The 26154-nt window shown below is 58.8% G+C and overlaps 2 protein-coding genes across 4 annotated transcripts in view; one reads left to right on the forward strand and one right to left on the reverse strand.

Annotated features, from left to right (window-relative positions):
- Positions 1-5219, forward strand: part of LOC111161700 (perilipin 4) — a 13372-nt gene extending 8153 nt beyond the window's left edge. For both annotated transcript variants that reach the window (XM_022525531.1, XM_022525532.1), the window contains exons 5-8: positions 1-508; positions 621-808; positions 2834-2920; positions 2992-5219. In XM_022525531.1, coding sequence (XP_022381239.1) covers positions 1-508; positions 621-808; positions 2834-2920; positions 2992-3324 — 1116 coding nt within the window. In that variant the 3' untranslated portion in view covers positions 3325-5219. The remainder of the gene's footprint in view (positions 509-620; positions 809-2833; positions 2921-2991) is intronic.
- LOC111161699 (HDGF like 2) lies at positions 5215-25790 on the reverse strand. 2 transcript variants are annotated; one of them, XM_022525530.1, is made up of 16 exons: positions 25675-25790; positions 22876-22952; positions 22634-22772; positions 15509-15700; positions 11527-11643; positions 11355-11426; positions 10565-10733; positions 10385-10460; positions 9988-10297; positions 8756-8853; positions 7791-7864; positions 7546-7616; positions 7112-7213; positions 6676-6889; positions 5928-6060; positions 5215-5509 (listed from the first exon to the last, which is right to left on the reverse strand). In XM_022525530.1, exons 1-16 carry the CDS (start codon positions 25744-25746, stop codon positions 5410-5412), a joined length of 2016 nt encoding a protein of 671 aa, XP_022381238.1. In that variant the 5' UTR covers positions 25747-25790; the 3' UTR covers positions 5215-5409. The 2 variants fall into 2 exon arrangements, with proteins under 2 accessions (XP_022381238.1, XP_022381237.1); XM_022525529.1 differs by having other exon boundaries at positions 5215-5512.
- Between the last annotated feature and the right edge of the window lie 364 nt (positions 25791-26154).

Raw genomic sequence — 26154 nt, forward strand, 5'->3', positions numbered from 1 at the left:
GACACCACCAAGACCGTCCTCACGGGCACCAAGGACACCGTGTGCAGTGGTGTGACTGGTGCCATGAATGTCGCCAAAGGAGCTGCCCACACTGGCATGGACACATCAAAGGCCATCCTGACGGGCACCAAAGATGCAGTGTCCACTGGGCTCACCGGAGCAGGGAGTGTGGCCAAAGAGGCAGTGCAAACCGTCCAGAATTGGTTCCCCGGTACCCAGGACAGTGTCTGGAGTGGACTCACCAGTTACAGAGCCGCAGGCAATGGCGGGGAACAGGCCATCCTGAGACCCCAGGAGGCTCTGTCCTCTGGGTTATCCAGTGCCCCGGACACTCTCTGCACAAGCCTGGACCTTGCCAGGGAAGCCACTGCTGTGGCAACAGGCACCCACGGGGCCCCCCTGGGCAGGGAGAATGCAGGACACGAAGGAGCCATGAGCTTCGCGACTCTGCGGGACGAGCTGGGGGAGCTGGGGGAGATCTTCTGCCCCATGGATGCCGAGGAGCAAGGTGAGAACAGCGCAGCTGGGCCCACCTCCCAGCGGGGCTGGATTTCTGTAAAACCCAAGCCCTGGGTTCTCCGGGGACCTCTTGGATTGAGGAATCCCGTCTTCCTTTCCAGCTCAGCTTGCTGCCTCCGAACCTGGGCCAAAGGTGCTCACGGCTGACCGCGGCAGCTACTTCGTGCGTCTGGGCGACCTGGCTCCCCGCTTCCGGCAGCGGGCGTTCGAGCACGGCCTGAGCCACCTGCAGCACGGCCAATTCCAGGCCCGGGCTGCGCTGGCCCAGCTGGAGGAGTCCTTCGAGCTGGTAAGAGCCTCGCCCTCCCCACGGCCCCTTCTTCAGAATAGCTCCCCAGGTTCCCCCAGCCACGTGTGGAGACTGTGGCCGGGGATCTGGACGCACCGCTGACAGCTGCCACTCATGCTGGGGGGCGGGGGCGGCGCTGGGCTGCATGCAGATGGTGAGGGACCCCCAGCTCTGAGCACCTCCCGGTTCCCAAGGTCACAGGTTTAAGGTGTTCGGATATATTGGCCTCACTTACATGTGCAGTGAGGAGCCCGGGCATCCTGCCTCAGTCGGGATCCCTGGGATGTGCCCTTGCCACTGTGTGTTCAATTAGGGCCCCGGGTTCTCTGCTGAGCCACGGTTTGAAGACCACTGGTCTAATCCAGTGAGGTGTAGACGGGGATGATCAGGCCCCTGGGACGCTGGGCCATGTCTGGGGGCATCTGTAGCTGTCATGACTGCGAGCAAAGGTGCTTCTGGCTTCGAGGGGGCGGGGCCAGGGATGGTGCTCAGCCCCCACCCAGCGCTCAGGGACAGAGGACCGGCCTGACCCAACAGAGGTTTTTGTTAGAGGGTCACTGTGGCTACTTAAGGGAGAACAGGCTGGACCTGGGAGGTCAGTGAGGTTTTCACAAAAATCCTGGCAAATGACACGATGGGGCCTCAGGGCTAGTGTCCGTGACAGCGAGAGGCACCCGTGTCCCAGATGTGCCTCTAGAGCAGGGCTGCCACGGTCTGTGGGCGGGCTAGATGTGGGGCTCAAGAAAGAGGGACCCTAAAGCACCTCAGAGATTTTTTAAAAAGTTTTTTTTTTTTTTTTAAAGATTTTATTTATTTATTTGACAGACAGAAATCACAAGTAGGCAGAGAGGCAGGCAGAGAGAGAGAGGAGGAAGCAGGCTCCCTGCCGAGCAGAGAGCCTGATGTGGGGCTCGATCCCAGGACCCTGGGATCATGACCTGAGCCGAAGGCAGAGGCTTTAACCCACTGAGCCACCCAGGCGCCCTTAAAAAGTTTTTTAAAGTATCTTATTTAAGTAGCATCTACACCCAACATGGGGCTCGAACTCATCCCCAGGATCAAGAGCCACACACTCCACCAACTGAGCCAGCCAGGCACTGTGTGTGGGAGATTTTTAGTAGGGGACCCCAGGGGGTGCCAAGTGGGTTGGGAGTGAACAGTGAGAGCTTGGTTTTAGACGGGGGAACCTGGAAGTGACTAGCGGCCCCAGATGGGAGTCGCGGCAAGGTGTGCTAGGAGGGCTACCACAAGTTAGGAGTCCACACCTGGCCCATGTGCTGTCCTCCCACGAGCTGCTGGGACAATGAGGATGGGTCAGCTAACTGGTGGTGGGGCTGGGGAGGCTCCTATGTGCCAGGGACCCAACGATCAAGGAAGAAAAGCTACCAAAAGAGCTTCATCTCCACCCAGGGGAGAGATAAAACAGCAAACAAGCAAACATCTGTGATAACTCGACAGTTACGTGCCTCTAAGGAGACTAATGAAATCTGACAAGGAGGGACTAGGGCCACTGCACTGGGTGGCTGGGGAAGGTCTTATCTGGAGGACAACCTAGAGCCGAGATTGGATGGGCACCACATGAAAGGCCAGAGGAAGCATGCTCCAGGCTGAGCAGGCAGCATGTGCAAAGGCCCTGAGGCCAACAGCATGCTGGAAGTGGTTAGAGGACAAAATGAGGCCAGCATGTCCAGAGCAGAGTGTGACAAAATGTCAGCAGGAGACATGGTCTGGGAAGTCCCAAGGAACAATGCAGGCCATGGTGAAGAGCTGGATTTTATCCAAAGGGCACTGGGGAGCCAGGGGAGGGTTTTGAGGTGGGAAGTGACAGTTTGTTATTTGGTCTCTGACAAGCTCAGAGAATAGCGACTATTGCCCATTCCTGGCTCTAAACTTGTGGCTTTTCCACCATGCCATGGAAAGGTCTAGACACGAGGCTCCAGGGCCAGCCCCAGGAATGTCCCCAGGGGAGAGTGTGTGAAAGGACCCTGCTGAGAAGCCATAATTCCTCTGCTGGACTCTTTCTAGATTGAGAAAGCCAAGCAGGCTCCAGAAGGCCAGTCATGGGTGGACCAGGGGCTGAGCAGCAGAGTGGAGGAAGGTGCTCCGCAAGAGGTATGTAAGAAAGGGGCATGGCCCCCGCTCTTCTTCAACCCCTACTTACCTCACCCCTACCTCCCCCGCAGGTGCTGGACTCCAGGGCTCTGTCCAGGGCCTGCGGCCTCATCCAGCAGCTGCACGTGGCCTACAGCACCCTGGCCTCCAGCCTCCAGGGCCTCCCCTCTGAGCTCCAGCAGCAGGTTGGGCGGGCGCGCCACGGCCTCTGTGAGCTCTATGGCCTCGTCTCCTCGGCCGGTTCCATGGGAGAGCTGCCGGCAGAGCGCCTGGCCCAGAGCCGCGGGGCGGTGGGCCAAGCCTGGCGGGAGCTGGAGCAGATGCTGGAGAGTGTGCAGCACGGCCCGCCGCTCTGCTGGCTCGTGGGGCCCTTTGCCCTGCACCCCACTGGGCAGCAGCTGTAGGTCCCTCCTGCCCACAGAGCCCTCTGTAGAGCCTTCTCCCCAGCCCCAAACCAGCTCCAACTCCCCGAAGGTCTGGACTCTGCCAGCTGGTGCTGCTTGGCACCCACGGGAGCACGGAGGACTTTTGAGTCTGGCCATGCCACGCACCCAGCTCTGGCCCCGCCTATGCCGTCCACCCTTTCTTCCCAAGCACCACTGGGCCTTCTCCTGGCCTAGGCGCCCCGGGCTGCGCAGACGGCTGACAGAGGGCCTTCCCCTGACGGTCTCAAGCAAGCTCTCCAATTAGGAGGAGAAGTGGAAACATCCCTAGGTCCAGAAGGTTCTCCACTCAGCAGCCTCCACTAGCCTCCCTTTATCTCTGGGGCACCCCAACCTGGGTCCTTTAGCTACCGGTGTAGCTGGTGCTCCTCCACCCTGGGCTCCCAGAGCCCCATCCTCACTCCAGAAGCACACACCCGGCCCTCAGCAAACCGTGTTCCACGTACCAGAAGGAACCAGAATGCTACTGTCACCTGCGCAGGCTCCTACCGTCTCTGCTGACGTCCAGTGCGGCCAAGGGGCTCTGAGAGGGTGAAGCCACAGCAGCCGCAACAGCCGCGCTGGCCCGGATGGGGGACCGGACTGGGCCTCGGCCCACCCCCAGAGCTGATGTTTTGTGGTCCCCAAGGCCCTGGGCTGAGGAAGAAGTGAGAGGGCTCCCCCGTGGGGGATGGGGCCCTGGGGGTATATGACAAAATGTGCTCAACGCGGTCCCACGCCCACCCCAGGCTGAAGAACAGGGGCCGGGAAGCATGCAGGGTCCCCTCCTTCCCGGCCACACTGTCCCTAAATGCCCAGGGCAGCCACGCAAGGTGGGTGGCACGTGGGGAAGCTGAGGCTCCCCTTCACTGGGCCTCCCCTGTCCTCCAGCTGGGGGGAGCCCAGCCAAGCAAGCCCCCGCTTCCCGGAACCTGTATCAAACCTACAACCCCCCATCAGGCTCCCTCCCTCCCTCAAGGAAGGCTTGAGGCGCCTCATACCAGCCCCTTCTCAGAAACAATGGGGTGTTCCAAGCTCAGGACATGAGGCCAGCCTTCCCCAAAGGGTCACTGTTGGCTCCCAGCCATGGTGAGACCTGTGTGACGGGTCATGAAGCCCCTCGGGCCTGACCCTCCTCAGTCTCCGTCACAGGCAGAGGCGCTGGGCGCACAGCCATCCGTGCAAACTGAGCCGTCGCTGGAGCTTCAACCCAGCCAGCACACACAGAGGGCCGCCAGGCTCTGAAGTCCCACACCCACCACGGCCTTGGCTGAGACGGAGGCACCTGACCGGGGCTGGGCGGACACACAGTAGACGCCGCTGCTGATGCAGGTGCCTGGCCCGGGACTGTACACACTGTCCAAATCCCTGTGCCGGCCCTGGGAGCCTGGGGTCACTTTACAGGTGAGGAACGAGAAGCCCAGAGCGGGAGGGACACTTGTCCAAGGTCACGGAACAAGGCCTGCCCCCCAACGCTTACACCCTCTGAACATCAAGGACAACGGCTAGCCCACAGCAACCCCCGAACCCTGAATGGCTTCAGCGCCCCAAGCGGCTTCTGCGGGGGACCCGGGTCTCACTGGCAGCCCGGCTAGGAGCAGGAACGGGGAGCAAGGCCCTGCGAGAGTGTCTGGGCCCTGGGCTGCCGCACGCGAGAATCAGACCACAGCCTCTGCCTGAACCTTCGTTACGTTTAAAACGGCCTCCCACCTCCCCTCTCCTTCACCGCCGGCCCTGCAGGCCCATGCCGGGCAGGGACAGTGTCAGAACCGAGTTCACATTTGCTGTGAACAGTGACTTTGTGGCTTAAACCTTCTGTCCCTGGACAGCTGCACCAGCAACCCCAGAAAACCGAACCAATAAAAATGACTTTCATTAAAAAAACCCTTTATAGTCATTTCATGTTTGTTGGAAATCACAGAAGTTAGGCAGAAAAACAACCCAGGGAACAGATACAAAGGGACAGCATGGTGCTTCCCCAACAGGTCTCTGCTCCGTGGGTGGTGGGCGGGGGCCGGGGCAGGCCTGGGGCATCTACGTGCGACGGGTAGGCCTGGCCACCAGGGCTCAGCTGTCCTCCTCATCCAGGGACTCCGAGTCCATCCTCCCCCTCGCGCGCTCCTGCCGCTCCTTCCCAGGCACGTCCAGCTCGGGGCCCTCCCGTGCGCTGCTGGTGGGAGCACATGTGGGTGGGGGTGAGCACTCGGGCCTTCCACTGCCAGTGGAGACCCAGCGCCCAGGAGTGCAGCCCGCAGCCGGAACCCCCCAACGCTGCCCCAGCCGGACCCCTGCCAGGCCCTGCCAGGCCCAGGCAGGCCCAGGGTCCTTAGCACGGCGACGTCAGCGTCAAGCAGCCCGCTGCGCCCGCTCCTACAGCACCAGGAGGAAGCCAGCCTCCCAGGGGCTGGGCCCAGAGCCGCTCAGAGCTGCGGAGCTCCCTCGATGGGGCACCTGAGGGTCAGCGCCAAAGGTGGGGGTGGGAGGCCGGCATGTGGGACAAGTCCCTGCGGCGGCATCACCAGAACAAGCAGCCCACAGAGCAGAGGCCTCGTCAGGAGGACGGCTGCAGCTGTGGCGATACTCACTCGCTGTGTAATGGCTCTTCGGAGGAGCCACACCCCGGCCCCTCCTCGGAATTCTGTCCTTCCTCCTGCTCCTTGTCTTCCATGCTCTCCCCCTTCTGGGACATGGCCTCGCCGTTCACTGGGGCTGAGAGATCTGGCGGGAGAGAGGCTCATGCGATCCTGTAGCCCCGCCCGCTGGTTTGGGGCCAGGAGCCCTAAAGGAGCCGCCACCTGCCTCAAGGGCTCTGGTCCTCTGCACCCACATCCCCCCACCCCTATGCCTCCCAGTCAGCCAGGCACACAAAAGCCTAAAGAGGGAGGAGCCAGTTAATGAGTGGCCATGGGTAATGGGGGAGAAGCCTGCGTGACAGAAATAAGGCGGTGTCCCCTGCAGGCCGTCCCCCCGGCTGCTGAGGCTTCAGCTGAACACCTCTCGCAGCTCCGTGGGCATCACATGACCCCAGGAGGAAGGACCACCCTCCCGTTAGACAGGGACCAGGGCCACTGACCCTGTGGGAAACACCCTCTTTCTCCAACCCCAGGCCTGTCCCAGCAGCGCTCCCGCACGTGGCCTGCACACACGTACCCAGCCTCCCATGCTGTCTGGCTCTGAGCGTCTATGAGCAGCTCAGGTACGTGCACGCACCAGGCCCCGGAGACCTTGGGGACACAGCCAGGCATGCAGAGTGCCAGCAGAAACATGCCACTTTGGCCGTGGGGGTTGGTGCCAAGTGGCGCCTGAGGCCCAGGGAAGTCCTACCCTGCTCACCAGTGCTCGCTTCGACCTCCGCCCTCTCCGTGGGAGCCTCCTCTCCGGCCAGCACCTCCTCGGCCTTCTCCACCTCGGCCCTCTCCTTCTCCAGCCCGGCTCTGGTCGCCTTCTGGATGGCCTCAATCTTTGGTCCCAGGACCCGAGACTTGAGCCGGGTGTAGACCTCTGCAGCCTTCTCCATCACCTCCTTGTTGGCCTTGTAACGGCGGATCTGGCCCGCAAGAGGCCTGGCTCAGGAGATGCGGCTGGTTTCACCCCCGCCACAGACCCGCCCCTGGCGCGGCCCCCCTGGCAGCACCGGCTCTCTGGCCCGCCAGCACCCTGGCGTCCTCCCGGAGCGAGGGCTGCCGCGGCTGGGAACCCAGGCTCCCTGGGCAGACAGACCCCTGCCACGCCTGCCACCAGCCCCTTCTACTGCTGGGTTCCCATGTACCTTCTTCAGTGTGGCCACCACATCTGTGTTCTTCTGGAGGATCTGTGAGGTCACCTGCAGGGTCCCTAGCTCCTCTAACGCATTCAGACACCTCTTCACGTCCTGCAGGGTGGGGAGGGGAGTAAGGAGGGATAGCATCTAGCTGAAGGGACCCTGGGGGCCCCGTGGGGCTCCCTGGGCGGAGGACGGAGTGCCAAGGGAACCCCAGGGACGGCGGTCGGGTCGCACCACCTGGTGGTCATGCCACGCAGTGCACCCGAGGTGGCCAACCCAGGCCCTCTGTGGCCGACACCCAGGAGAACAATGACCCTGGATTTGCCTCAGTTTCCTGAGACTTCTAAGGGAGCTCCAGACAGGAGGGTCGGGTTGGGGGGGCTGCTTGGCTCAGAGGAAGTGGCTGCGATGTGGCCTCAGTGCCGCAACGAGGGCCTCACCGGATTGTCCACTTTCAGGGCGAACTTGATCTCACTGTGCAGCTTCTGCAGCTTCTCCTCCACGGAAGGTTCTGGAACCAGGAGAGAATGCAGCACCTGGGCCTGAGCAGCGCCGAAGGGGCCGCCTGGCCTGGCCCCCTACACCTGACCGAGTCCCTCGACCCCTTCGTCAGAGCTGGCTGGGGACCTGCCCCAGCACCGTGCTCCTCGTTGGCTTAGCCTCCCGCCAGCGACCTGCCCCTCACCTTTCTTCTTCTCCACCTTCCGGTCGGGCGGGAACCCTTCTGACCGCTTCCGGGTTCGCTCCACCTTCGCAGGCCTGTGGAGTCACACCCCTTAGTCCCGCCCTGGACCGCCAACCAGCCACCCGACCCCGGCCGCTGCCGTCTCCCGACTGTGCGGTGGGGAACCCGCAGCCACTGGGAAGGAGACCCTCAGGGGGCCCTGGGAGCTGGAGGGAGAGGAGGTAAGGCCTGTTGTGATCTGGTCTAGGCAGTCAGCTGAAGTGACCAGGGATGGCGGCCAGGGATTCCTCTGCTTCTAGCCGGCAAACGATATCAAGTTTCATCACTTGTTCATCACTATGAACATACCACTGAGAATAAACGGGGACTTAACAGAAACCCAAGTGAACAAATTGTGGAAGGGGCCCAATCTGACACCCGTCAATGACCGAAGGCCCGTTGCCACGGCTCGGATGCGACCTTCTACTTGGCAGAAGCTGCCAAATTCCCACAGGCAGGTCCCCTCACTGATGCTGGAATCTCACCTGGCCAGCAGCGGGAAGAGGGGCTGCGTCCCCTGCCCTGGTGGGACTTGGAGGAGTCTCAGAACCACAGGTCTGGGGAACGATCCCTCCCCTCAGCACTGTTGATATCAGGTGGATCATCTCTGGCGGGTGCCCTGGCTCCCCCACCCCGATGCCAGAGCACCCTCAGTGTGACGACCACAGATACGGCGTGGTGCCGCTCGGGGCAGGATCACGGTCCTGGAGCACTGGCTCCTATGTGAGCCGATGGAGCCCCAAGAATGGGACACTCGGATCAGATCAATCTCCAAGGCTGAATTCGGAAATCGGAATTGGAAACGCTGCTCCCGTAGGGGTGAGGGGTAATGGGTCCCCAGGAGGCTGAGAACTGCAGGGACTAACTAGCACGGGGCAGGTGGGTCCCCAGGTAGCTGTGGGAGGAGAGGCAAAACGAGTGCTGACCTGGCTCGGGGCCTCTCCTCGGGGCGCCCTCTCTTCTCCTTCTGGCTGGGTCTCCTCGTGGGCTCTGTGCTTTGTGACTGTTTTGCTGCCTTCTTTGCCTACAGTGGCCAGAGGGAGGGCTGGAATGGCGGGCAGTGGGGGCTCTCCTCCTTAGAGATAGTCTGACACTTCCCGCCACCACCTCTGCACTGCTGGGAACTGGTGCAACAGGCAGGATGGGAAGGAAGAAGGACTCTGGTGTCCAGTCCGTCCCCAGGCAACGGCTTCTCAGACCCTAAAAGGACCACTCCCTCGGTGGGTGGGGCAGCCCCACCGCACACACTTCTCCTGTGGCAGGGGTCTTGGTCCCCGTTTTGTGATCAAAGGAAGAGAGACAGGGAGAGAACAGACTATTGCCCTGCTTCCCCGTCCTCCCATCACATAGGGCACCATCTAGGAGGTGACAGGCCTGGAAAGGCATACTCAGATTCAGGCAGGCTGCAAGGACCAGAGAGCAGGAAGCGGACAGGCCTGTCGGACACTAGGGCACCTGATGGTCACCGCCAAGTCATCAGAGGCCTCCTACCTACTTGTCGCTCACTCAGACTCCCTCCCTCCCTCCGCGCAGCAGCCAGAGGGCACCTGTGAGCACCTGCGTCAACTCCTGCTCCTCTGCCCATTGCCCTCTAGGGCTCTTACTCACTGAGGTAAAAGCCCAAGTCCTCACCCCGATTCCCAAGGCCCCCACACAATCTGCCCTGCACCCTTCTTTCCCTCCCCTCCTCCCTCTTTCTTCCTCACCCACTCTGCTCCAGCCACACAAGCCTCCTGGCTAGTCCCCCAACACATCGGGCCTAGTGCTGCCCCAGGACATTTGCACAGACTATGCCTTCTGCCTAGAGAGCTATTCCCCGAGTACCTTCCTACACCACCTCTCATTTCATTCCAATCCTTATTTAATGACACCTTCTCAACTAAAGCCTTTAGGATTTACCCTACCTAAAACAGAAAACCTCACCCGACAGCTCCTGCCCTCGGACCCTGCATTCTTGTCCTTAGCAATGAACACTTTGGAATGCATCTCAGGTTGTTTCCCACACCCTGGGCCACAGCACAGCACCCAGCATGCAGTTGGTGCTCACTGAATGTGTGGAGTCAGGAACGGACTTGCTGGAAGGGGTGGGCGTGAGGAAGAAGCACCTCGGTCACCAGATCCTCCCCAAGAGCCCAGGACACACCCCGATGGTACGCACCTCTCTCTGCAGCTCAGCCTCGGGCCCCGAGTCGGAGGAGGACTGTGGTCCTCGCCCCCGGCCCTTGCGGCCACGCTTCCTGACGGGCTCATCCTCGTCCCCAAGCTCATCCCCGCTGCTGCCCCCGCTGCCCCCAGGTGGGGCCTCCCCGCGCTCGCGCTCGCGTCTCCGCTCCTTCTCCTCCTTCTCCTGCTCGCGGAGCCGCCGCAGCTCCTCCTCCTGCTCCCGGCGCCGCCTGGCCTCCAGCTCACGCCGCCGCTCCTCATCCCGGCGCTTCCACTCGCTGATGCGGTCCACCTCGTCACTGTCACTGGGGGTGCAGGCTGGTCAGAGGGCTGCGGGGCCAGGCCCAGCCACACAACCCTGGCCCATGACCCGCTGGTCGCTGCTCACCCACCTGTCACTGCTCGAGCTGGTCGGGGGCCGCTCGGGCTTCGGCTTCCGCCCGCGGGGCTTTGGTGGAGGCTTTTCCACTGCAGGAGAGGAAGGGGTGGCCCGGTCTACACGGGCACTCTCCCACAGGGCAGGCCCCCCCCGCCGGCAGCCAAAGGTGAGAGGCACACCGCTGGGACCATACCTGGCTTCCTGCCCCGAGGAGGTTTCTTTACAGACACATCTGAGTCGGAAGAGGAGGAAGAGGAGGAGGAGGAGGAGGAGGACGGCACTGACCTGGCCACGGCCACTGGCTCACCCTTGGCCCCGTCGGATTCTGCTTTGGAGTCGGAATCGGAGGCTGAAGGTGCCTTCTGAGAGAGGTGGGCACAGAGGTGAGAAGAACGCAGGCCAAGGAGAGTGCCCCTTGCAGCCCCCAACCCACACACAGCCTCCACATAGAAACCCTTCATGTTGGTCAGGAATCACAGGCAGCCCCCGATGTGCCTGCAGCCACCTGATGGTCCGGCTCAGTGATGGCATGTGATATCCCCAGGCCTCATCTCCTCCTTGGTGAAGTGGGGGAGGCAGAGGAGAGCTACTGTCTTTTCCAATGGTTAGAGCTCTTCCAACTACAAACTACGGCCTAGAGCACTTCACTCCCTTCCAAGGCCAGCGTTCTAGCATCCCGTTTCCCAAACTGGCCTCCACACTCCTCTCAGGAGCGATGGTGTCTCGGCGGTCTCAGCTCCAGGGAAGTGCTCTGCACACACCAAGCTCAGAAACTATGAGCTGAAGCCATCAGTGGAAGCAGAGGTGAAGGTGGAAGATGGCGGGCCCAGGGGATCCCTGTAGCCTATGACCTACCCTCCTCCAAAAAGGACTGACTCTCACACTGCCTGGTGACCATGGAGAGGATCTCTCAGGGTTTCCCACAGGCAGGCAGGTGGGAACAAAACCACAAACAACAAAACAATGAAACGAACAACCTCTACCTTTTTCTTCCGTCCTGCAAGGGGGCCCCGCCGAGGTGCCCGGACCACAGCTTTCTTCTCGGGGGTGAAGTCCTGAACAGAGAGAAGGGGGCTGAGTGTGGGCCCCCTGGTTGACCGCTGCTTGGCTCCCATGCGTGTGTCCACCCTCCCACAGAGCCAGCCACAAGCTCACCTGGTCACTGGTCTTTTCTGACTCAGATGAGCTTTCTGAGTTCTCCTCCTCTGATGGGGACACACTGGCTTGATCCAGGTCGCTGGAGGCCTTTCGAGTTCGTTTTGACACTGACATCTAGCAAGGGAGCAGCCCAAACAGATCCACAGTCAGAAAGCCTATGTGCTTGGCAGAGCTCCCTCCCACTTGGCCTTTCATACTCTGAAGAGCTGAGGTTCTCGAACTTTTGGAAGGCAGCAGGGACCCTTTTGAGGATCTGGTTAAAAACCACGTATCTTGGGCACCTGGGCGGCTCAGCTGGTTAGACAACTGCCCTCAGCTCAGGTCAGGATCCCAGAGTCCCGGGATCGAGTCCCACATCGGGCTCCCAGCTCCACGGGGAGTCTGCTTCTCCCTCTGACCTTCTCCCTTCTCATGCTCTCACTCAAATAAATAAATAAAATCTTTAAATAAATAAATAAATAAAAACCATGGATCTTGAACCATGAGGACACTGTGCTCAGCAAGAGCAGCCAGGCTCAGAAGCACCCATCCCGCAGGTCCCCACTCCCAGGAGGTCCCCAGAGGAGTCCCATCCACACAGAGAGGAGGGGGTAGGGGCTGGGGCAGGGGGTGGGGAGTCTGTGCTTCATGGGGACAAAGTGTCTGTGTGGGGAGATGGAAAGTTCTGGAGACGGAAGGTGGGGGTGGCTGGAGGACAGTGTGAGTGTGCTTCATGCCACTGAGCTGTGCGGTTAAAACAGCAAATTTTACGTTACGTGTACCTTAGCACAATTTAGAAAAATGAAAGAAAAACCAAACCAAGTATGCTTTCCCCAGAAAAACATACATGTGCATTCTAGAACTAGAGAGAGGTGAAGGCTGCACAAACGCTGGGAATGGACCACAAGCCACTAAGCGGTGCGTTGTAGAACGGCTACTTTTTACAGTGAATTTCACCTCAATAAAAAAATAAAAATATACATATGCACACGTGCACACATACAGCCTGAATTGTTTCGGGGTTCCCGCGTTCCCTCACATCCACCCAAAGAGGCCAACGGAAGAATTTTTATAAAGAGAGAACCGAGCTGTAGAGACCGATCTCACCGAGGGACACCCGGGTCTTTCTAGCCGGCAACTGTGGAGTTACATCACACCTCCCCTGTTTTGTCACACCTAAGAAATGCACCGGTTCTCGTAACAGACACACACGCAGGGACAACCGTGCGAGGTTGGGAGGGCACCTGCATGCTGAGGACAGGCCTCAGAAGGAACGAGCCCTGCTGACACCTTGATCTCGGACTTCCAGCCTCCACGAATGATCCGTGCTACTCTGTTAGGGCGGCTGGCACACCTGTCCACTCAGTGACACACCAGTGAGAGACAAGGTCCCTACGAGGTCACACACCGTACACTCCCGTCAGGAGAGGCAAACTGAAACATTCCGTGTGAATCTAAGGTTACTGTTCTATGGGGGCGGCAGTCACAGAAAGCCGCCATGAGGCCAGTGGGAAGAGCGACAGATGGAGGGACAGAAGAGACAGCAAGCAAGAAGCCCCGTGCACGGAAGGCAGCGTGGCTGGTGAGCGGGCAGGGAAGGGCTGGGGTGGGGCCCAGCTGGAGCCAGACCCACAGGGCTGCACGGGCTGTGCCCGGAGCCTGGCCCCACTTCGCGGGCGGCCGAGCCCAAGCCGGGTGCACCGCACACTCCCCACTCCCTCTTGGGGCAGAGGCGGTCTGTGGCCTCGGGGTGCCACGTGCTCCCCCTTCCCAGCCCGCTAGCACAGGACTCTCAACCCAGGCGCTTGGGGAATCCAGAGTTCCGACAGCTCCCGTTCCGTCAAGACTCTTGAGGCAGTTCCAGGGCGTTTCAAGCTGGGACATGGCCTGGTTCCCCAGACAAAAAGGCAGGGATCACGGGGATGAAGACGACCCAGGACCCACCCTCCCAACGTCCACACATGAGGTGCAGGGGGAGGCGGTGGGGAGGGGCCCGGAGCAGCGAGTCTTGGAAGCCCCGAGAGAACAGAACCCAGGGGGTTGGGGTGGCAGGGAGTGATGAGCCACCAGGGCTGGGGTCAGGGTCTGCCATGGAGCGTTCAGAGGAGCGATGAGAAGAGCAGCATGTGGGTCCACAGAAACACACGAACAAGTGAATGTTAACTGAAGAGAAAAACCCAGAAAGTTGGCCCGGCAGGAAAACCACAGCCTCTCACAGACTGGGCAGAAGACAGCTGCGACGTGCTGGTGTCACAGGGCTACCAGGGAAAAGGTCTCAATCTCTTAAGTTCTCCCTGGCGTGGTTAAAGGGTGTTGTAATAAGAACTTAGACCTGTTTAATGCAAAACTGCCCGCCCCCACCGTCCAAAAAAACCCATCTGAGTAAGTACTGACTTACAAATAGGGATTTACCCCTAAGGGGTGGCATGGTCGGGGGCCAGGGGTGGGGGGAGGGGGCGCGGTTTCCTACATGTTTCTGTTCAACGTCCCCGGTAACTGTAAACAGTGGTAATGGGGAACTTCAAAAAATGATGCCGCCATATTGTGAAAACTGGGGAAAAAGCCAAATGCCCAACACTCTTAATAACATATTGGTTAGAGATCACGCACGTCATATACTACCTCTCAACCACTGAAGACCATGACTTGATATCGTCCCTAATGCCAAAGAAACACTCAGGATTTCACACACAGAGTGTGTACGTGATCACCAATTCTGGGCCTCACGCAGCCACCCCACGCGTGAGGCACACGCGGGATCACGGAGAAACACGACAGGGTGTGTCCGGTCCTCGGCATGGAAGCCCTGCCACGTAACGTGGGCGTTTTCCACTAGCTTCTCCACGCTTTTTACATCTTACAACTTACAAGCGTGGTTGATCCTTATGAATGGAACCGAAAGCAAATGTTATTTTTACAAATAATAAAAGGAAAGCCTTACTACGTCAAAGAAGTTGATGATAAATCATAGTTCTTTCATTCTGCTCCCGAATGTTTAAAAGCAGTCAAAAGACAGACAAGGCAAGAGAGAGCCTATCTCCAGGAGAACCGAAATCTCCCGTCCCCACAGAAATCTGCACACACCCGTGCTCAGCAGTATGTTCACGGTAGCCGGAGTGACACAACCCAGATGTCTGTCCACTGATGAGCGGATACACACACGTCCAGCACACACCCCTGGGAGTGTCTCTCCACCACAAACAGGAGCAAGACCCCAACACATGCTGCCCTGGGGACGGACCCTGAGCCCACGACACTCAGGGAGGGATTCCAGACACAGAAGGCCCCACGGGCTGTGAGTCCACGTGTGTGACATGTCCAGACCAGGCTCAGCCATGGACGGGAAGGGGGTTCGGGGGGGCTGGGGGGAATGACTGCTGGCAGGGACAAGGTTTCTTCTGGAGTCAGGGAATGTTCTGGAACTAGCCAGTGGTGGTAACTGCACAGCTCTGCAAATGTACTAACAACCAGTGAATTGCGTATTTTGAAAGAGGGAGTTTTGTGGTATGTGAACGGTATCTCAATTTTTAAAAAGCATGTTAAACATGCAGAAAAATTAACTGCATATTCAGGCTAAGGGCATAATTTCAGCTAGGAAGCTCCTGGGAGGGAAAGGCCAAGAGCAAGGGCCTGCATTCCAGTTCCGTGACTATCTGTTCAGTCTGGCTGGTATTGAGTAAAAGGTCGCGTTAATACAAGAAAGCGTTTCAGCTTCACACTAGAGAGCCACGCTAAGCGCACTGCCCTCCCTGAGATGATCATCTACGAGGTGGAAACAGTAATATCTACTGAGCAATACTACAAAAGTTAATGAGATGACGCGTGTACAACAGTAACAAATAAAAGTAAATAATATATCAGATTAAACCGTGTATTAAAAACAAAAAGGGCAGGGCAAGGAGTGTAAGCTGCTAGAGGCCTCGTGGGGGAGGAGGAAAGGCCAGAGCGTGGCTGGACTGCCGGCTGCCCCCGAGGCTGGGAGCTCCTGGCCCACCCCTACCTTCAGGGCTGCGGCCTTCCGCTTCAGGCCACTGTTGTCACTGCTTTTGTCTGAGTCTGAGTCACTCTCCATCCTGTCGCTGGCCGCTGTGGCGGTCACGGCTGTGACGGCCATGACCCCCCGGACCTCGTCGTCCTCGCTCCCGCCTGCCGGGTCAGCTTCAGGGGCCTCGCTGTCAGAGGAACTCACCGGCTGGGGGGCAGGAGGGGGCAGAGACCGTGAGTCACCATCAGCCTGGGGTGCATTTCCCAACCAGGACGGTGACCCAGAGGACAGAACCCATGCGGGGTCTCAAATGTCTGGGTCTGGCCTCCTCACTTTCCACATTGGGAACCTGCAGCCCAGAAAGCTCCGAAAATGGAGGCTGGAAGGCGAGATGACGCGTGCAGCGGGGGCCAGTAACTTGGCCTCTCGGTGCCTCCGTTTCCCAAGCTGAGCAATGGGGATGGCACCACTTTGGCCTCACAGGGCTGTGGCCAGGATGAGGCAAAAGTGGGATGTGACATACTGAAGACAGTGCCCAGACTGGCCAGAAGGCCACCAGAGCTGGCTTTCCTCTTATTAACCCTCCCGTCGTCATGAACACAGGACCGCCAGGCCTGACCTGCCAGGCACTGCGATTTCTGTGTCACCCAGTGTGCTCGCTCAGGCAACAAGAGCCACAGAAACACAAACGCTTACACGGCACCCTTTCCCAGCTCACCCTGTGCCGGGCTCGGGACGCACTCAGTCGGGGCGTGAGCCAGGGCCTGCGCCAGGCACCGTGCAGGGTAGGCAGCGAGCCCACACAAGAAAGCACAGTATGATCCCTGCCCCCGGGGGGGCTTACAGCCCCAGAGCAGAGGCCGACAGGGGACGATGCAGCAGAATAAAGTCACACTCTGGGGACAGGGATAGAGGAGAGGGATAGAGGACAGCACTGGTACATGGGTGCTGGGGGATCAGGAAGAGGTAGGCGGGCATGAAGTGGCAGGAGTATTCTGAAGTGCTGTTTTGTGGGGGGAACGTTGGAGGGTGTGACATTTTAGTTGAGGAGTCGTCCCAAACATGCAAAGGGGCAGGGGCCAGACAAATTTTGGAAAGCCGCCAACGGCATGAGAGCAGGCTGCCCCGAGACATCGGCGAGGTCAGTGTGGCCACCGCGCCTTGAGATAGGACGGGGCAGAAGAAAGGCTGGCGGGCTGGTCAGGGCTTATACAGGGTCCTGGAGGATTGAGGGGACCTGGCAGATGGCACAACCATGGCCAGGCCCCACGGCTCACTTGGGCCAGTTTCTGAACTTGTTCTGAATGTCTGACATTTATGGGAGGAAAACCTATGAGCCCCGGGCATCTTTAGCCATCACTCCGTTCAGTGCACGCTATGGAACGCACAGCCCAGGAGGCCCTGTGTTGAGGGCCGGAGCTAGATGCGAGCCAGACGGCATCCCTGTCCTCGGAGAGCCCACGCGCTAACAGGGGACAGACAAGGAAACGCACAGCTACAAAGCGCCATGAGGGAGGCTGCCGTGACAGTCCTGGGGCACCCAGTGCAGCTAAGTCCATGTAAAACCTGATCATGTTATTCCATGGTACCTCTTTACTGAATAACTGATTTCTCTCCCTCTTTTTTTTTTTTTTAAAGCTACATTAACTTTTTTTTTAAAGATTTTATTTATTTATTTGACAGAGAGAGATCACAAGTAGGCAGAGAGGCAGGCAGGGGTTGGGGGCGGGGGGAAGCAGGCTCCCCGCGGAGCAGAGAGCCTGATGTGGGGCTTGATCCCAGGACCCTGAGATCATGACCTGAGCCGAAGGCAGAGGCTTAACCCACTGAGCCACCGAGGCGCCCCCAAAGCTACATTAACTTTTTAAAGCTACATTATCTGCAAACAAGGCGAACAGCCATCTACTGATGAACACAACGTGGGACGGCTACAGAAAGGAATGCTTCTCGGCCATAAAAAGGAACGCTACAGCGTGGATGAACTTCCAAAACATGCTCAGTAGAAAGAAGCAAGGCGAAGGACCAAACAGGATTCCATTTATGTGAGATATCTGGAATGTGCAAATCCACAGAAATAGATAGATGATCAGTTCTCGGGGGTGGGGCGGATGGCCAGTTCAGTCAGTGGAGCGTGCCACTCTTGATCTCGGGGTTGTGAGTTCAAGCCCCATGTTGGGTGTGGAGCCTACTTAAAAAAAAAAAAAAAAAGACTTCTCAGGGGCTTTGGGGAAAATTGGGGGTCGCAGGTAATGGGGAGGGGGTTTCTTTGTGCGGTGATGGAATGTTCTGAGTTAGATAATAGAGATGATCACATGACACTATAAATGAATAAAAGCCACCGCGGAATATGGCTAAAATAGTGAATTTCCTAAATTAAAAAAATAAAAGAGAAGTCACTTTCCCTTAGCATAATCACAGCTAGGGAATCAGTGGGTCGGAGTGGTGCGTGCACACTGGCCAAGAAAAAAGTGGGGAGGACAAGAAGGAAATGACAGCACACGTAAGGACCTCCAGGGCCACCCCAATGGGATGCATGAGTTGAGACCAGGACTGAGAAGCAAGAAGTGGAATCGTAGGCTTAACCGGGGCCCTAGGAGGGAAGGAACCTGCCAGCACTGGAGAGAGGACGAGGCAAGGTCCCGGCACCACATCAGTGTGGAAATGCACTCAGAGCAGAAATGTGGGAGCCAGAGCGGGGACTGCCAGAGGGAGTGCGTGGGAGGGGACCCAGCCTGCCCATGACCTCTTATAGGAAGCCCCCAGTCCTTTCCAGGTCACGAGCCCACCCGGCCTTCACGTGGCTGGGTTAACAGGTAACAGGTGAGAAAAATAAAGGCCAGGCGTTGGCAGGACCTTGCACTCAGCTCCAAGAACCTGTTGTCTGCGCTGTGGAACGGTGAAGGGCCCGATCTGTAATGGCTGATGAAACTGAAGGGTGCAACAGTTAAGTAGGTCGAGCCCGAACCCCAACCGCTGGGAGATAATCCCACTTTCTCGGTGGACTTCCATCATGCCTCGTGCCAGGGTGTGGGTTCTCTTCACAGCAGCCCCGGCAGGGAGCAGGGAGACATGACCCATTCTCCATGGCGGGGGTAGCAGAGCAGCTTGGAGGCCAAGTGACGAGGCCCACGGCTCTTCTGCAGAAGGATCGGCTTCATGGCAGTAAGAGCAGACACTGGTTTGGGGCAATCCCCAGCCCCAAGCTCCGCATCTCTCTCTGGGTGCACCGGGTACGAACTGTCACCCTCATTTTGCGGCCGAGGAAAAGGTGGAGCGAGAGCTCAGAATCACAGCAACGATGTGACAGAGGAGGGAGGCCAGCCAGGTCTGTCTTAGCCTCTAAGTCCGGGCCACTGGGCGCAGCTACTGCTAATTAAAACCCCTAGAGGCACCTGGGTGGCTCAGCGGGTTAAGCCTCTGCCTTTGGCTCAGGTCATGATCTCAGGGTCCTGGGATCGAGCCTCACATCGGGCTCTCTGCTCAGCAGGGACCCTACTCCCCCCGACCCCTGCCCCTGCTCTGCCTGCCTCTCTGCCTACATGTGATCTCTGTCAAATAAATAAATAAAATCTTTAAAAGAAAAAAAAAAAATCCCTCCTTGGGGCACCTGAAGGTCCTCAGTCATTGAGCTTCTGCCTTCAGCTCAGGTCATGATCTCAGGGTCCTGGGATCGAGCCCCGCATTGGGCTCCCTGCTCGGCGGGAAGCCTGCTTCTCTCTCTGCCCCTTCCCCTACTTATGTTCCCTCTCTTACTGTGTCTCTATCAAATAAGTAAATAAGATCTTTAAAAATAATAAATAAATAGATATAACCCCTTCCTGCTTCTGCCAAGCTCCCCACTCACTGGGGTCCAACTCGTGCCCCTCACATCTGCCCAGGTAGCAGGGGTGAACGGGTCTGTCCCACAATTGCAAAAATGGACTCTCTGGGAAGGTAAGTGACTGGCCCTACCCTATGCCTGCAGATAAAGCCAGGAACTGTGGATCTCCTGGGGTCAGCCCATGGGATCTAACTAGTTTTGGGGAAATCCGGTCCACACAAGAGAAGCATGGGGTACAGAAAGGAACCAGGAGACAAAGGTCAAGAGCCAGCCAACCTCCAACCACCCCAAGTCCGATGGTCAGGTGAGGGGGGTTGAGGATTCATTTCTCTCACTGCCTTAATGGATCAAGAGGGTGACTGAGGTAGAAAGGGAAGGTCAGGTTCAGCCTGGCCTCATTCCCAACTAGCATCTCATCAGCTGCTCAGCACTGTGCCGTTTGCTTTCAGGGCTCCCCCAGCAACCCTGTGAGATGCTGACACCACCAGGACCCTCGTCTCTAATGAGGAGACTGAGGCTCAGAGAGGTGATGCAGCGCCCCAAGGCTCACAGTAAGCAAGTGCTAGAGCCAGGACTCGAACCCAGGTCCCGACATTCATACCACAGGGCTCTTAACCCCAGACCCAAGGTAGAGATTATTCTCGGGGCCCTCCTCCGGCCTGGGACACGGGAGGCCTGGGCTTTAGCCCCAGCTCCCTTTCACCAAAACTTGAGAACCGTGCACAGGTCCCTGTCCCTTTTCCTCTATCGAGGGACAAGCATACATTTCTAGGATCCTTCTAAGTCAATGGTTCTCAACCAGAAATGACTCTTGTTCTCCTGGAGGCATTTGGCAATTCCTAGGGACATCTGAGGCTGCCAAAACCGGGGCACTTCTGGCATCTAGTCGGTGGGGGCCAGGGATGCTGTTAAACATTCCACAGTGCCCAGGAGCACCCCCTCCCACCCCGCCCTAAAATGATGTAGCCATAAATGTTGAAAAACCCTGGTCTAGGTCTAAGAGGTCTCAGATTCTAAGTGGGTCCCTCTGGGCCTCAGTTTGCTTATATGGAAAATGGGAAAGATGCTACCTGCCCAGGCTACTCTCAGGATTACTGCGTGGACCAAAGAACAATGAAGCTGGAACCACACTCAGATACCACTTTCTACCTCCCGCCTCGGCAAGGAGATGCGGAAACAGGGCTTGCTGTCCCCTCTTAGAGGAAGAACCAGCTGAGTTAAGGTTATCGGAAAGAATGAGTCTGTTCTCTGCATGCAAACCAACACTCAGGATATATTTTTGGGGCGCCTGGCAGGCTCAGTCAGTAGAGCGTGCGACTCTTGATCTCGGGGTCATGAGTTTGAGCCCCACAACGGGTGTAGAGGTTATTAAAAATATTTATTTTTTTAAAAGATGTATTTTGGAAGACAATAAGCAAAATTTAGAATTCTATGCCTTAGAAGGAAAAGTTGCATAAGATTTCATTATGAATACAGAACCTCAGAGAACGTACAAGAAAAGAGCAGCTACGGTTATCCTGACAGGGCATGGCAGCAGAGTGACCAGGAGGCAGGGCCGACTGTCCACTATCCCTACGCACCTTTGTATCTTTTCAATTTTGTGCCGCAAGTCTGCGTTCCCACAAGAAACTTGAAGGCTGAGCAAAGAGACCGCTCGGGTACCCGGACAGAGCTGCTTCCGAAAGCGTGCCTGTGGCCTGGCTCCATCAGAAACGTCTAGGCTGATGCCTAGGCCGATGCGTTGGAAGGAACACCTCAGGGGTCCCAGGCCTGAGCCCCCGAAAGCCAAACTTCCGCGGGTGGGGCCCACGAATCTGCATCTTAAACAGACGTCCGGTTTGGAGCCATAGACTCCAGCAAGACAAGCGCTCACACTTAACAGCTACTTCTCAACCTGGGGAGTCTGTGTCAGGCCAGTTTAATGTCAAGGCTGTACCATTTCTGAGTTTATTTCCTCGAGGGCGGGCATCTACATAGCACTTAGCGAGCCGTGGGCGTGCAATAAATATTAAATGGTGTGATGATTCACCAGCAGTAATAAGCTTAGGATGTAACCAACAGCACTTGAGCCAGGGCCAGAAAAGGATCACACAGAACCAACTGTCGTGAAGACCTTCCGACCCCTTCACCCACAAAGCCGGGAGACACGGTGGGCAGCAGAAGTGGGGCGGGGGGGACCTCCTTCTCCCAGACCCATCTGAGGAGGTAAAAGCAGACCACCACCAACATCCACTAAACGTGAGCCTCGCCCCCTGAGAAGGGGCTGCCAAACCCTCAGCACTCAAGAAACATCTGGTGATAAACCCTGAATCCCAGACCGTGAGCTCCCAGGAGGCCAGGAGTGGGACTGCTTCATCTCGCACTGCCGGTCCCGCCGCAGAGCAGTGCCTACTGGGTCGGCGGTGGCTGAGCTCACACACACCAGACCCTCTCCGCGCCTCCTGCATCCCTCCCCACAGGCCAGGCGCAGGCCCTCTTCTCCCCCAGCAAGGATGCTCTGCCCCCTGCAGTCAGTGGGCATGGCCTCCCAGCCAACCTCCGGGCCACCCCTCCTGAAGCCAGACTAGTCTGGGTCCCTGTGCCTCCTGCAGAGATCCAAAACACGCTGGCTGAGAGCAGAGCAGAGAACCCCAGCCCAGCCTCCCCTCATCTGCATCTCTTCCAAAATGCCCAGAGCAAGGTAGCTTTCTGCCGCCTTTCTGCAGCCTTCCGAAGCTTCCCACGAATTTCACTTCGACTCTTCTGAATGCCATCTTTCCCTGAACATTTCCTGACACTGATTTGCCACTGAGATGTCATCTCTGTGGTTCTTGGCACTTTTTTCCCATCTATGCAAGAACTCTCACATCGACCAACCACAGCCTCTTCTCAAGGCTAAAATCTGGCAGTAAGGGGGAAGGGAGGCACGTCACTGACAGAAAAAAACTTTTTTTCTAAGAAAACAAAAGGTTTTTTAAGAGCCATAGAAATGCTATTATAAATCCAAGCTAACTGTAAGCACTGGGTTTCACCAGGGGTGGCCCTCCAGCCCTCCATGACCCCAGGGGTACTCGTCTATGTCTGGAGACGTGTATGGTGGTCACAACTTCAGGGGGTGGGGTGCTACTGGCATGGAGCGGGTGAGGCCAGGGATGCTACTCACCCCACTGTGCCCAGGACGCCCCAGCACACCCCGAAAGAGAACGGTCAGCAGTTGAACCCTTGCTCCTTTCCTATGAGACAATCTGAGACCACCTGTGGCGCCCAATGTAGCCAAGCGCCAGGCATGACCTGGATTCCACAGACGCCACATCGGTCATTCTCCATCCCCAGGTACTCACCAGAGGAGCGCTGTAGCTGGCGTGGGGATTGTTCTGGATCTCCCACAGTCCCTCATTGAAGCCTTTCCTCTTGTTGGGTTTCCCGTACTTATCTTTACATTTGTCGTAAGGAAACAGGTCCTTGGGTCCCAGGAAGGCTCTGGAGAAAGGAACCATGGGGCCAGTCCCAGGTGAGTCAGGCCACCCAGGAGGCACCAGGAGGCACCAGGTGGGAAAATCAAGCCCCAACTGCAGAAACTTACGTTTCGTGTGTACCAAAGAAGAAAATGGGGTACTTGTTGGGCGGGGGCTTCACAGCACCGTCGGCGATATCATCGATCTGCAGTGAGAGGCAGGTCAGGGCGTGGCTGGGGGGACACCTTCACCCCCTGACCCAGGAAATCACCAAGAAATCAGCTAAGTTACTTGGGGAAAGCCATGCTGGGAGGAAGGGGGCCTTTGACTGAGGGAGACACATCACCTTCCAGCTAGGCATCTGCATTCTTCTAGGAAACCCCCCCGCAGTGCATGCCTGTCCCCCCCCCCCCAGTGTTTTCTCTGCCTCCAGGGTAGGTGCTTCACCTGAGCAAAGCTAAATATGGTGCCCTGAGCAGCCAGCAGGTGGGGCAAGCTCAGCCTCTCCACATTCCCAGGACCCTCCCACGGGACCCCTCCTGCAAAAAGGCGATCCGGTGGTTGGTCTCCCAGAAGCTGTGGCTGGCAGCTCCAAGGATGCAGAGGGTGGGGGGTGGGCTGCAGGAGACAGGCCCTGAGCATCCAGGAAGTCCCACCCTCTCCCTACAGGCCCATGGGCCCCGGCAGCTGTCAGTCACCTCCCCACAGGAGGCTAGCAGCCCCTTCACTTCCAATCCGGTGCTTGGAAATGTTCCGGGCTTCGAGAGCTGCCAGGAGGGGGTAACGAGGACGGGGGAAGCTGGTACACTCGAAAGAAGGGAAGTGCACGGAAAGTTTCATGGCTCTAGAGTCCCCCCCAAAAATAAGCCCGAGCAAACCAGGTTAAAGTGAGTTTTCTGGTCCCCGTTAATCTCTTCCCATCCTCTACTATGCCTGGGGGCTACTGGAACTTTCCCGTCCCCCTCACCCAGCTTCCTTCCTCAGCTTTCTGGGCTACTTTTCAAAGTCCTTGGTTGGGGGCATGGGGCATCCATCCCAAGCATCCCACTGCTGCACAGAAGCTTCCCCAAACTTCACCTCCTGAGAAGGAGCCTGCCACGCCTTCCCGGCCGGGCGTTCGCTCGAGCCTCACCACGGACCCGCCTCTGCGCCTGAGGCTCAGGTATCCTAGCGGCAGCACCAGCTCCAACGGTTGTCAGGACTGCTGGCCTGGTCAGTGTCCCTTCCCGGCCTACTGTGGCAGCCTGTCTGCACCCAGACCCCCAGCTCTGCGGGATGCCCTGATCCGTACTCCCACCCTGAGGGAGGGGGGCTCCAACGAGCAGGGAGCGGGGCTGAAATGCAATACTGCCCGGCAACTCCCGCGTGGCCTCAGTTCCAGCCTCATCCTTCCCATGCCCCCTGCTGCTGCCTGGGCCTCCCACCCCCCATCCCCCAAATTCCTTCAGTCCTGTCATGCATATTCCACCAGCCTAGGTCCTGGGGCAGCTTTATTCCCAAGACCTGGGGATGACAACCCCAGCTCCCTCCTCCGCATGGGCCTGCCCGGGATAGTGCCTGGAAATGCACTCTCTGGGACCTCCACCCTCAGGACCCCGCCAGACCGGCACCCCTCAGACCATCTGGGTCCCCTGGATCTCATCTTCTACCCTGGATCCCCAAAGTCCCCTTGGCTCAACCTCTTCCCTCAGATGCTCTCTCTTTTGGGCTTGAGCCCGAAAAGGATCTGATACAAGAGTCAGGGAGGACCACTCCGAGATCTCCCTCAACCTCACACCCAGCCGGCCTCCTCCACCAGAGAACGGGGGAGGGGGTCCTCATAAGGGCACCAGCTCCCAGGGTCCCTTAAGCAAGTCTCACTCCAAGCTCTGGGCCCTGACACCCCACATTATCAGATAAGTCCTCTCCGCTTCAGCGACCATGTGAACACAGCCCCCCTCCACCCGAGGCATCTACCCTCCCTCACCCCCTCAGCCTCAACCCTCAACCCCTCTCCCCTCCTGCACCGCTCTCCAGCCCTCTCTCGCACACTGCCTGGGGCCCCACCTGACATCTTCAGGCCGCGCACCCCCTTCCCATCAGTGGGATTCCTCTCCTTAAGCCCCATGTTCCTCCTCTCCTCACACCACCACCTCCTTCAAACTTGAACCCTGCCCCCTCAGGCCCCAGATCCCTCAAACCCCACTTCCCTTGGCTCTGGATCTCCCCGCGGCCCCCCCGCACCCCTGCGCGGGGTCCCTCAGGCGCGGGGACCCCAGACCCCCAGCGCGGTCTCCCTCAAGTCCGGGGACCCCCAGACCCCGGCGCGGAGCCCCTCAGGCCCGGGAATCCCCAGACCCCAGCGCGGACCCCCTCAGGTGCGGAAACCTCCAGACCCCAGCGCGGAGCCCCTCAAGCCCGGGTACCCCCAGACCCCCGAACGGACCCCTTCAGGCCCGGGGACCCCCAGACCCTGGCGCGGACTCCTTCAGGTGCGGGGACTCCCAGACCCCCGCGCGGGCTCCTTCAGGTCCGGGGACCCCCAGACCTCGGTACGGCTCCCTCAGGCGCGGGGACCCTCAGACCCCCGGCGCGGCTTCCCTCAGGCCCCCGGACCGCAGACCCCGGCGCGGCTTGCCTCAGGAGCCGGGACCCTCAGACCCCCAAACCCCAGACCCCGGGGCGGCTTCCCTCAGGCGCCGGGACCCCAGACCCCCGCGCGGACTTCCTCACGCGCTGAGACCCCCAGACCCAAGCGCGGCGTCCTTCAGGCGCCGGGACCCCCAGGCCCCCGGCGCGGGCTTCCTCAGGCCCAGGATTCCCCCAGGACCCGCTGCGCGGGTCCCTCAGGCCCGGGGACCCCCAGACCTCTGTTGTAAGGATCCCTCAGGCCCGGGGCCCCTGCTGCCCCACCCCCCCTGCCTGGCCCATCTCCCGCGCGGCCTCACCCGGGCCGGCCAGTGCGGGTAGCCCTTCATCTTGGCGAACACCAAGTCCCCGGGCTTGAAGGCATGCGGCATGCTGGCGGCGGGAAGCCCAGGCCGCAGTAAGCGGCGGCGGCAGTGGCGGCAGCGGCGGCGGCGGCGGCAGCGGGAGGCGAAGCCGGGGGCGGGAGCGGGGCGCCGAGGGGGCGGGGGCGGCCTCCTGGGCAGAGGGCCGGCGCGTGCTTATTGGACTGCGCGCCCCCGGAAGTCCCGCCCTCCGGCCTTCACGGGCGGGAGGTGCCGTCGCTCAGGACCACGTGCGGGGGATAGAGGCGCACGGGGACCAATGAGAAGAGGGGTTGGAGCAGAGCAAGTTAACGGGATTGGGTAACGGGTAGATCCAAGAGGCGTGACCCAGAGGCCTAATGGGAGCGGGGCGGAGGTTATGGGAGGTGAAAGGGGAAAGGTGGGAGGAGGGAAACGGAGATTTTCAGGGAGTGGTGA

The sequence above is a fragment of the Enhydra lutris genome, unplaced genomic scaffold, assembly GCF_002288905.1.
Source record: "Enhydra lutris kenyoni isolate GAN:26980312 unplaced genomic scaffold, ASM228890v2 scaffoldscaffold86, whole genome shotgun sequence".
NCBI lineage: Eukaryota > Metazoa > Chordata > Mammalia > Carnivora > Mustelidae > Enhydra > Enhydra lutris.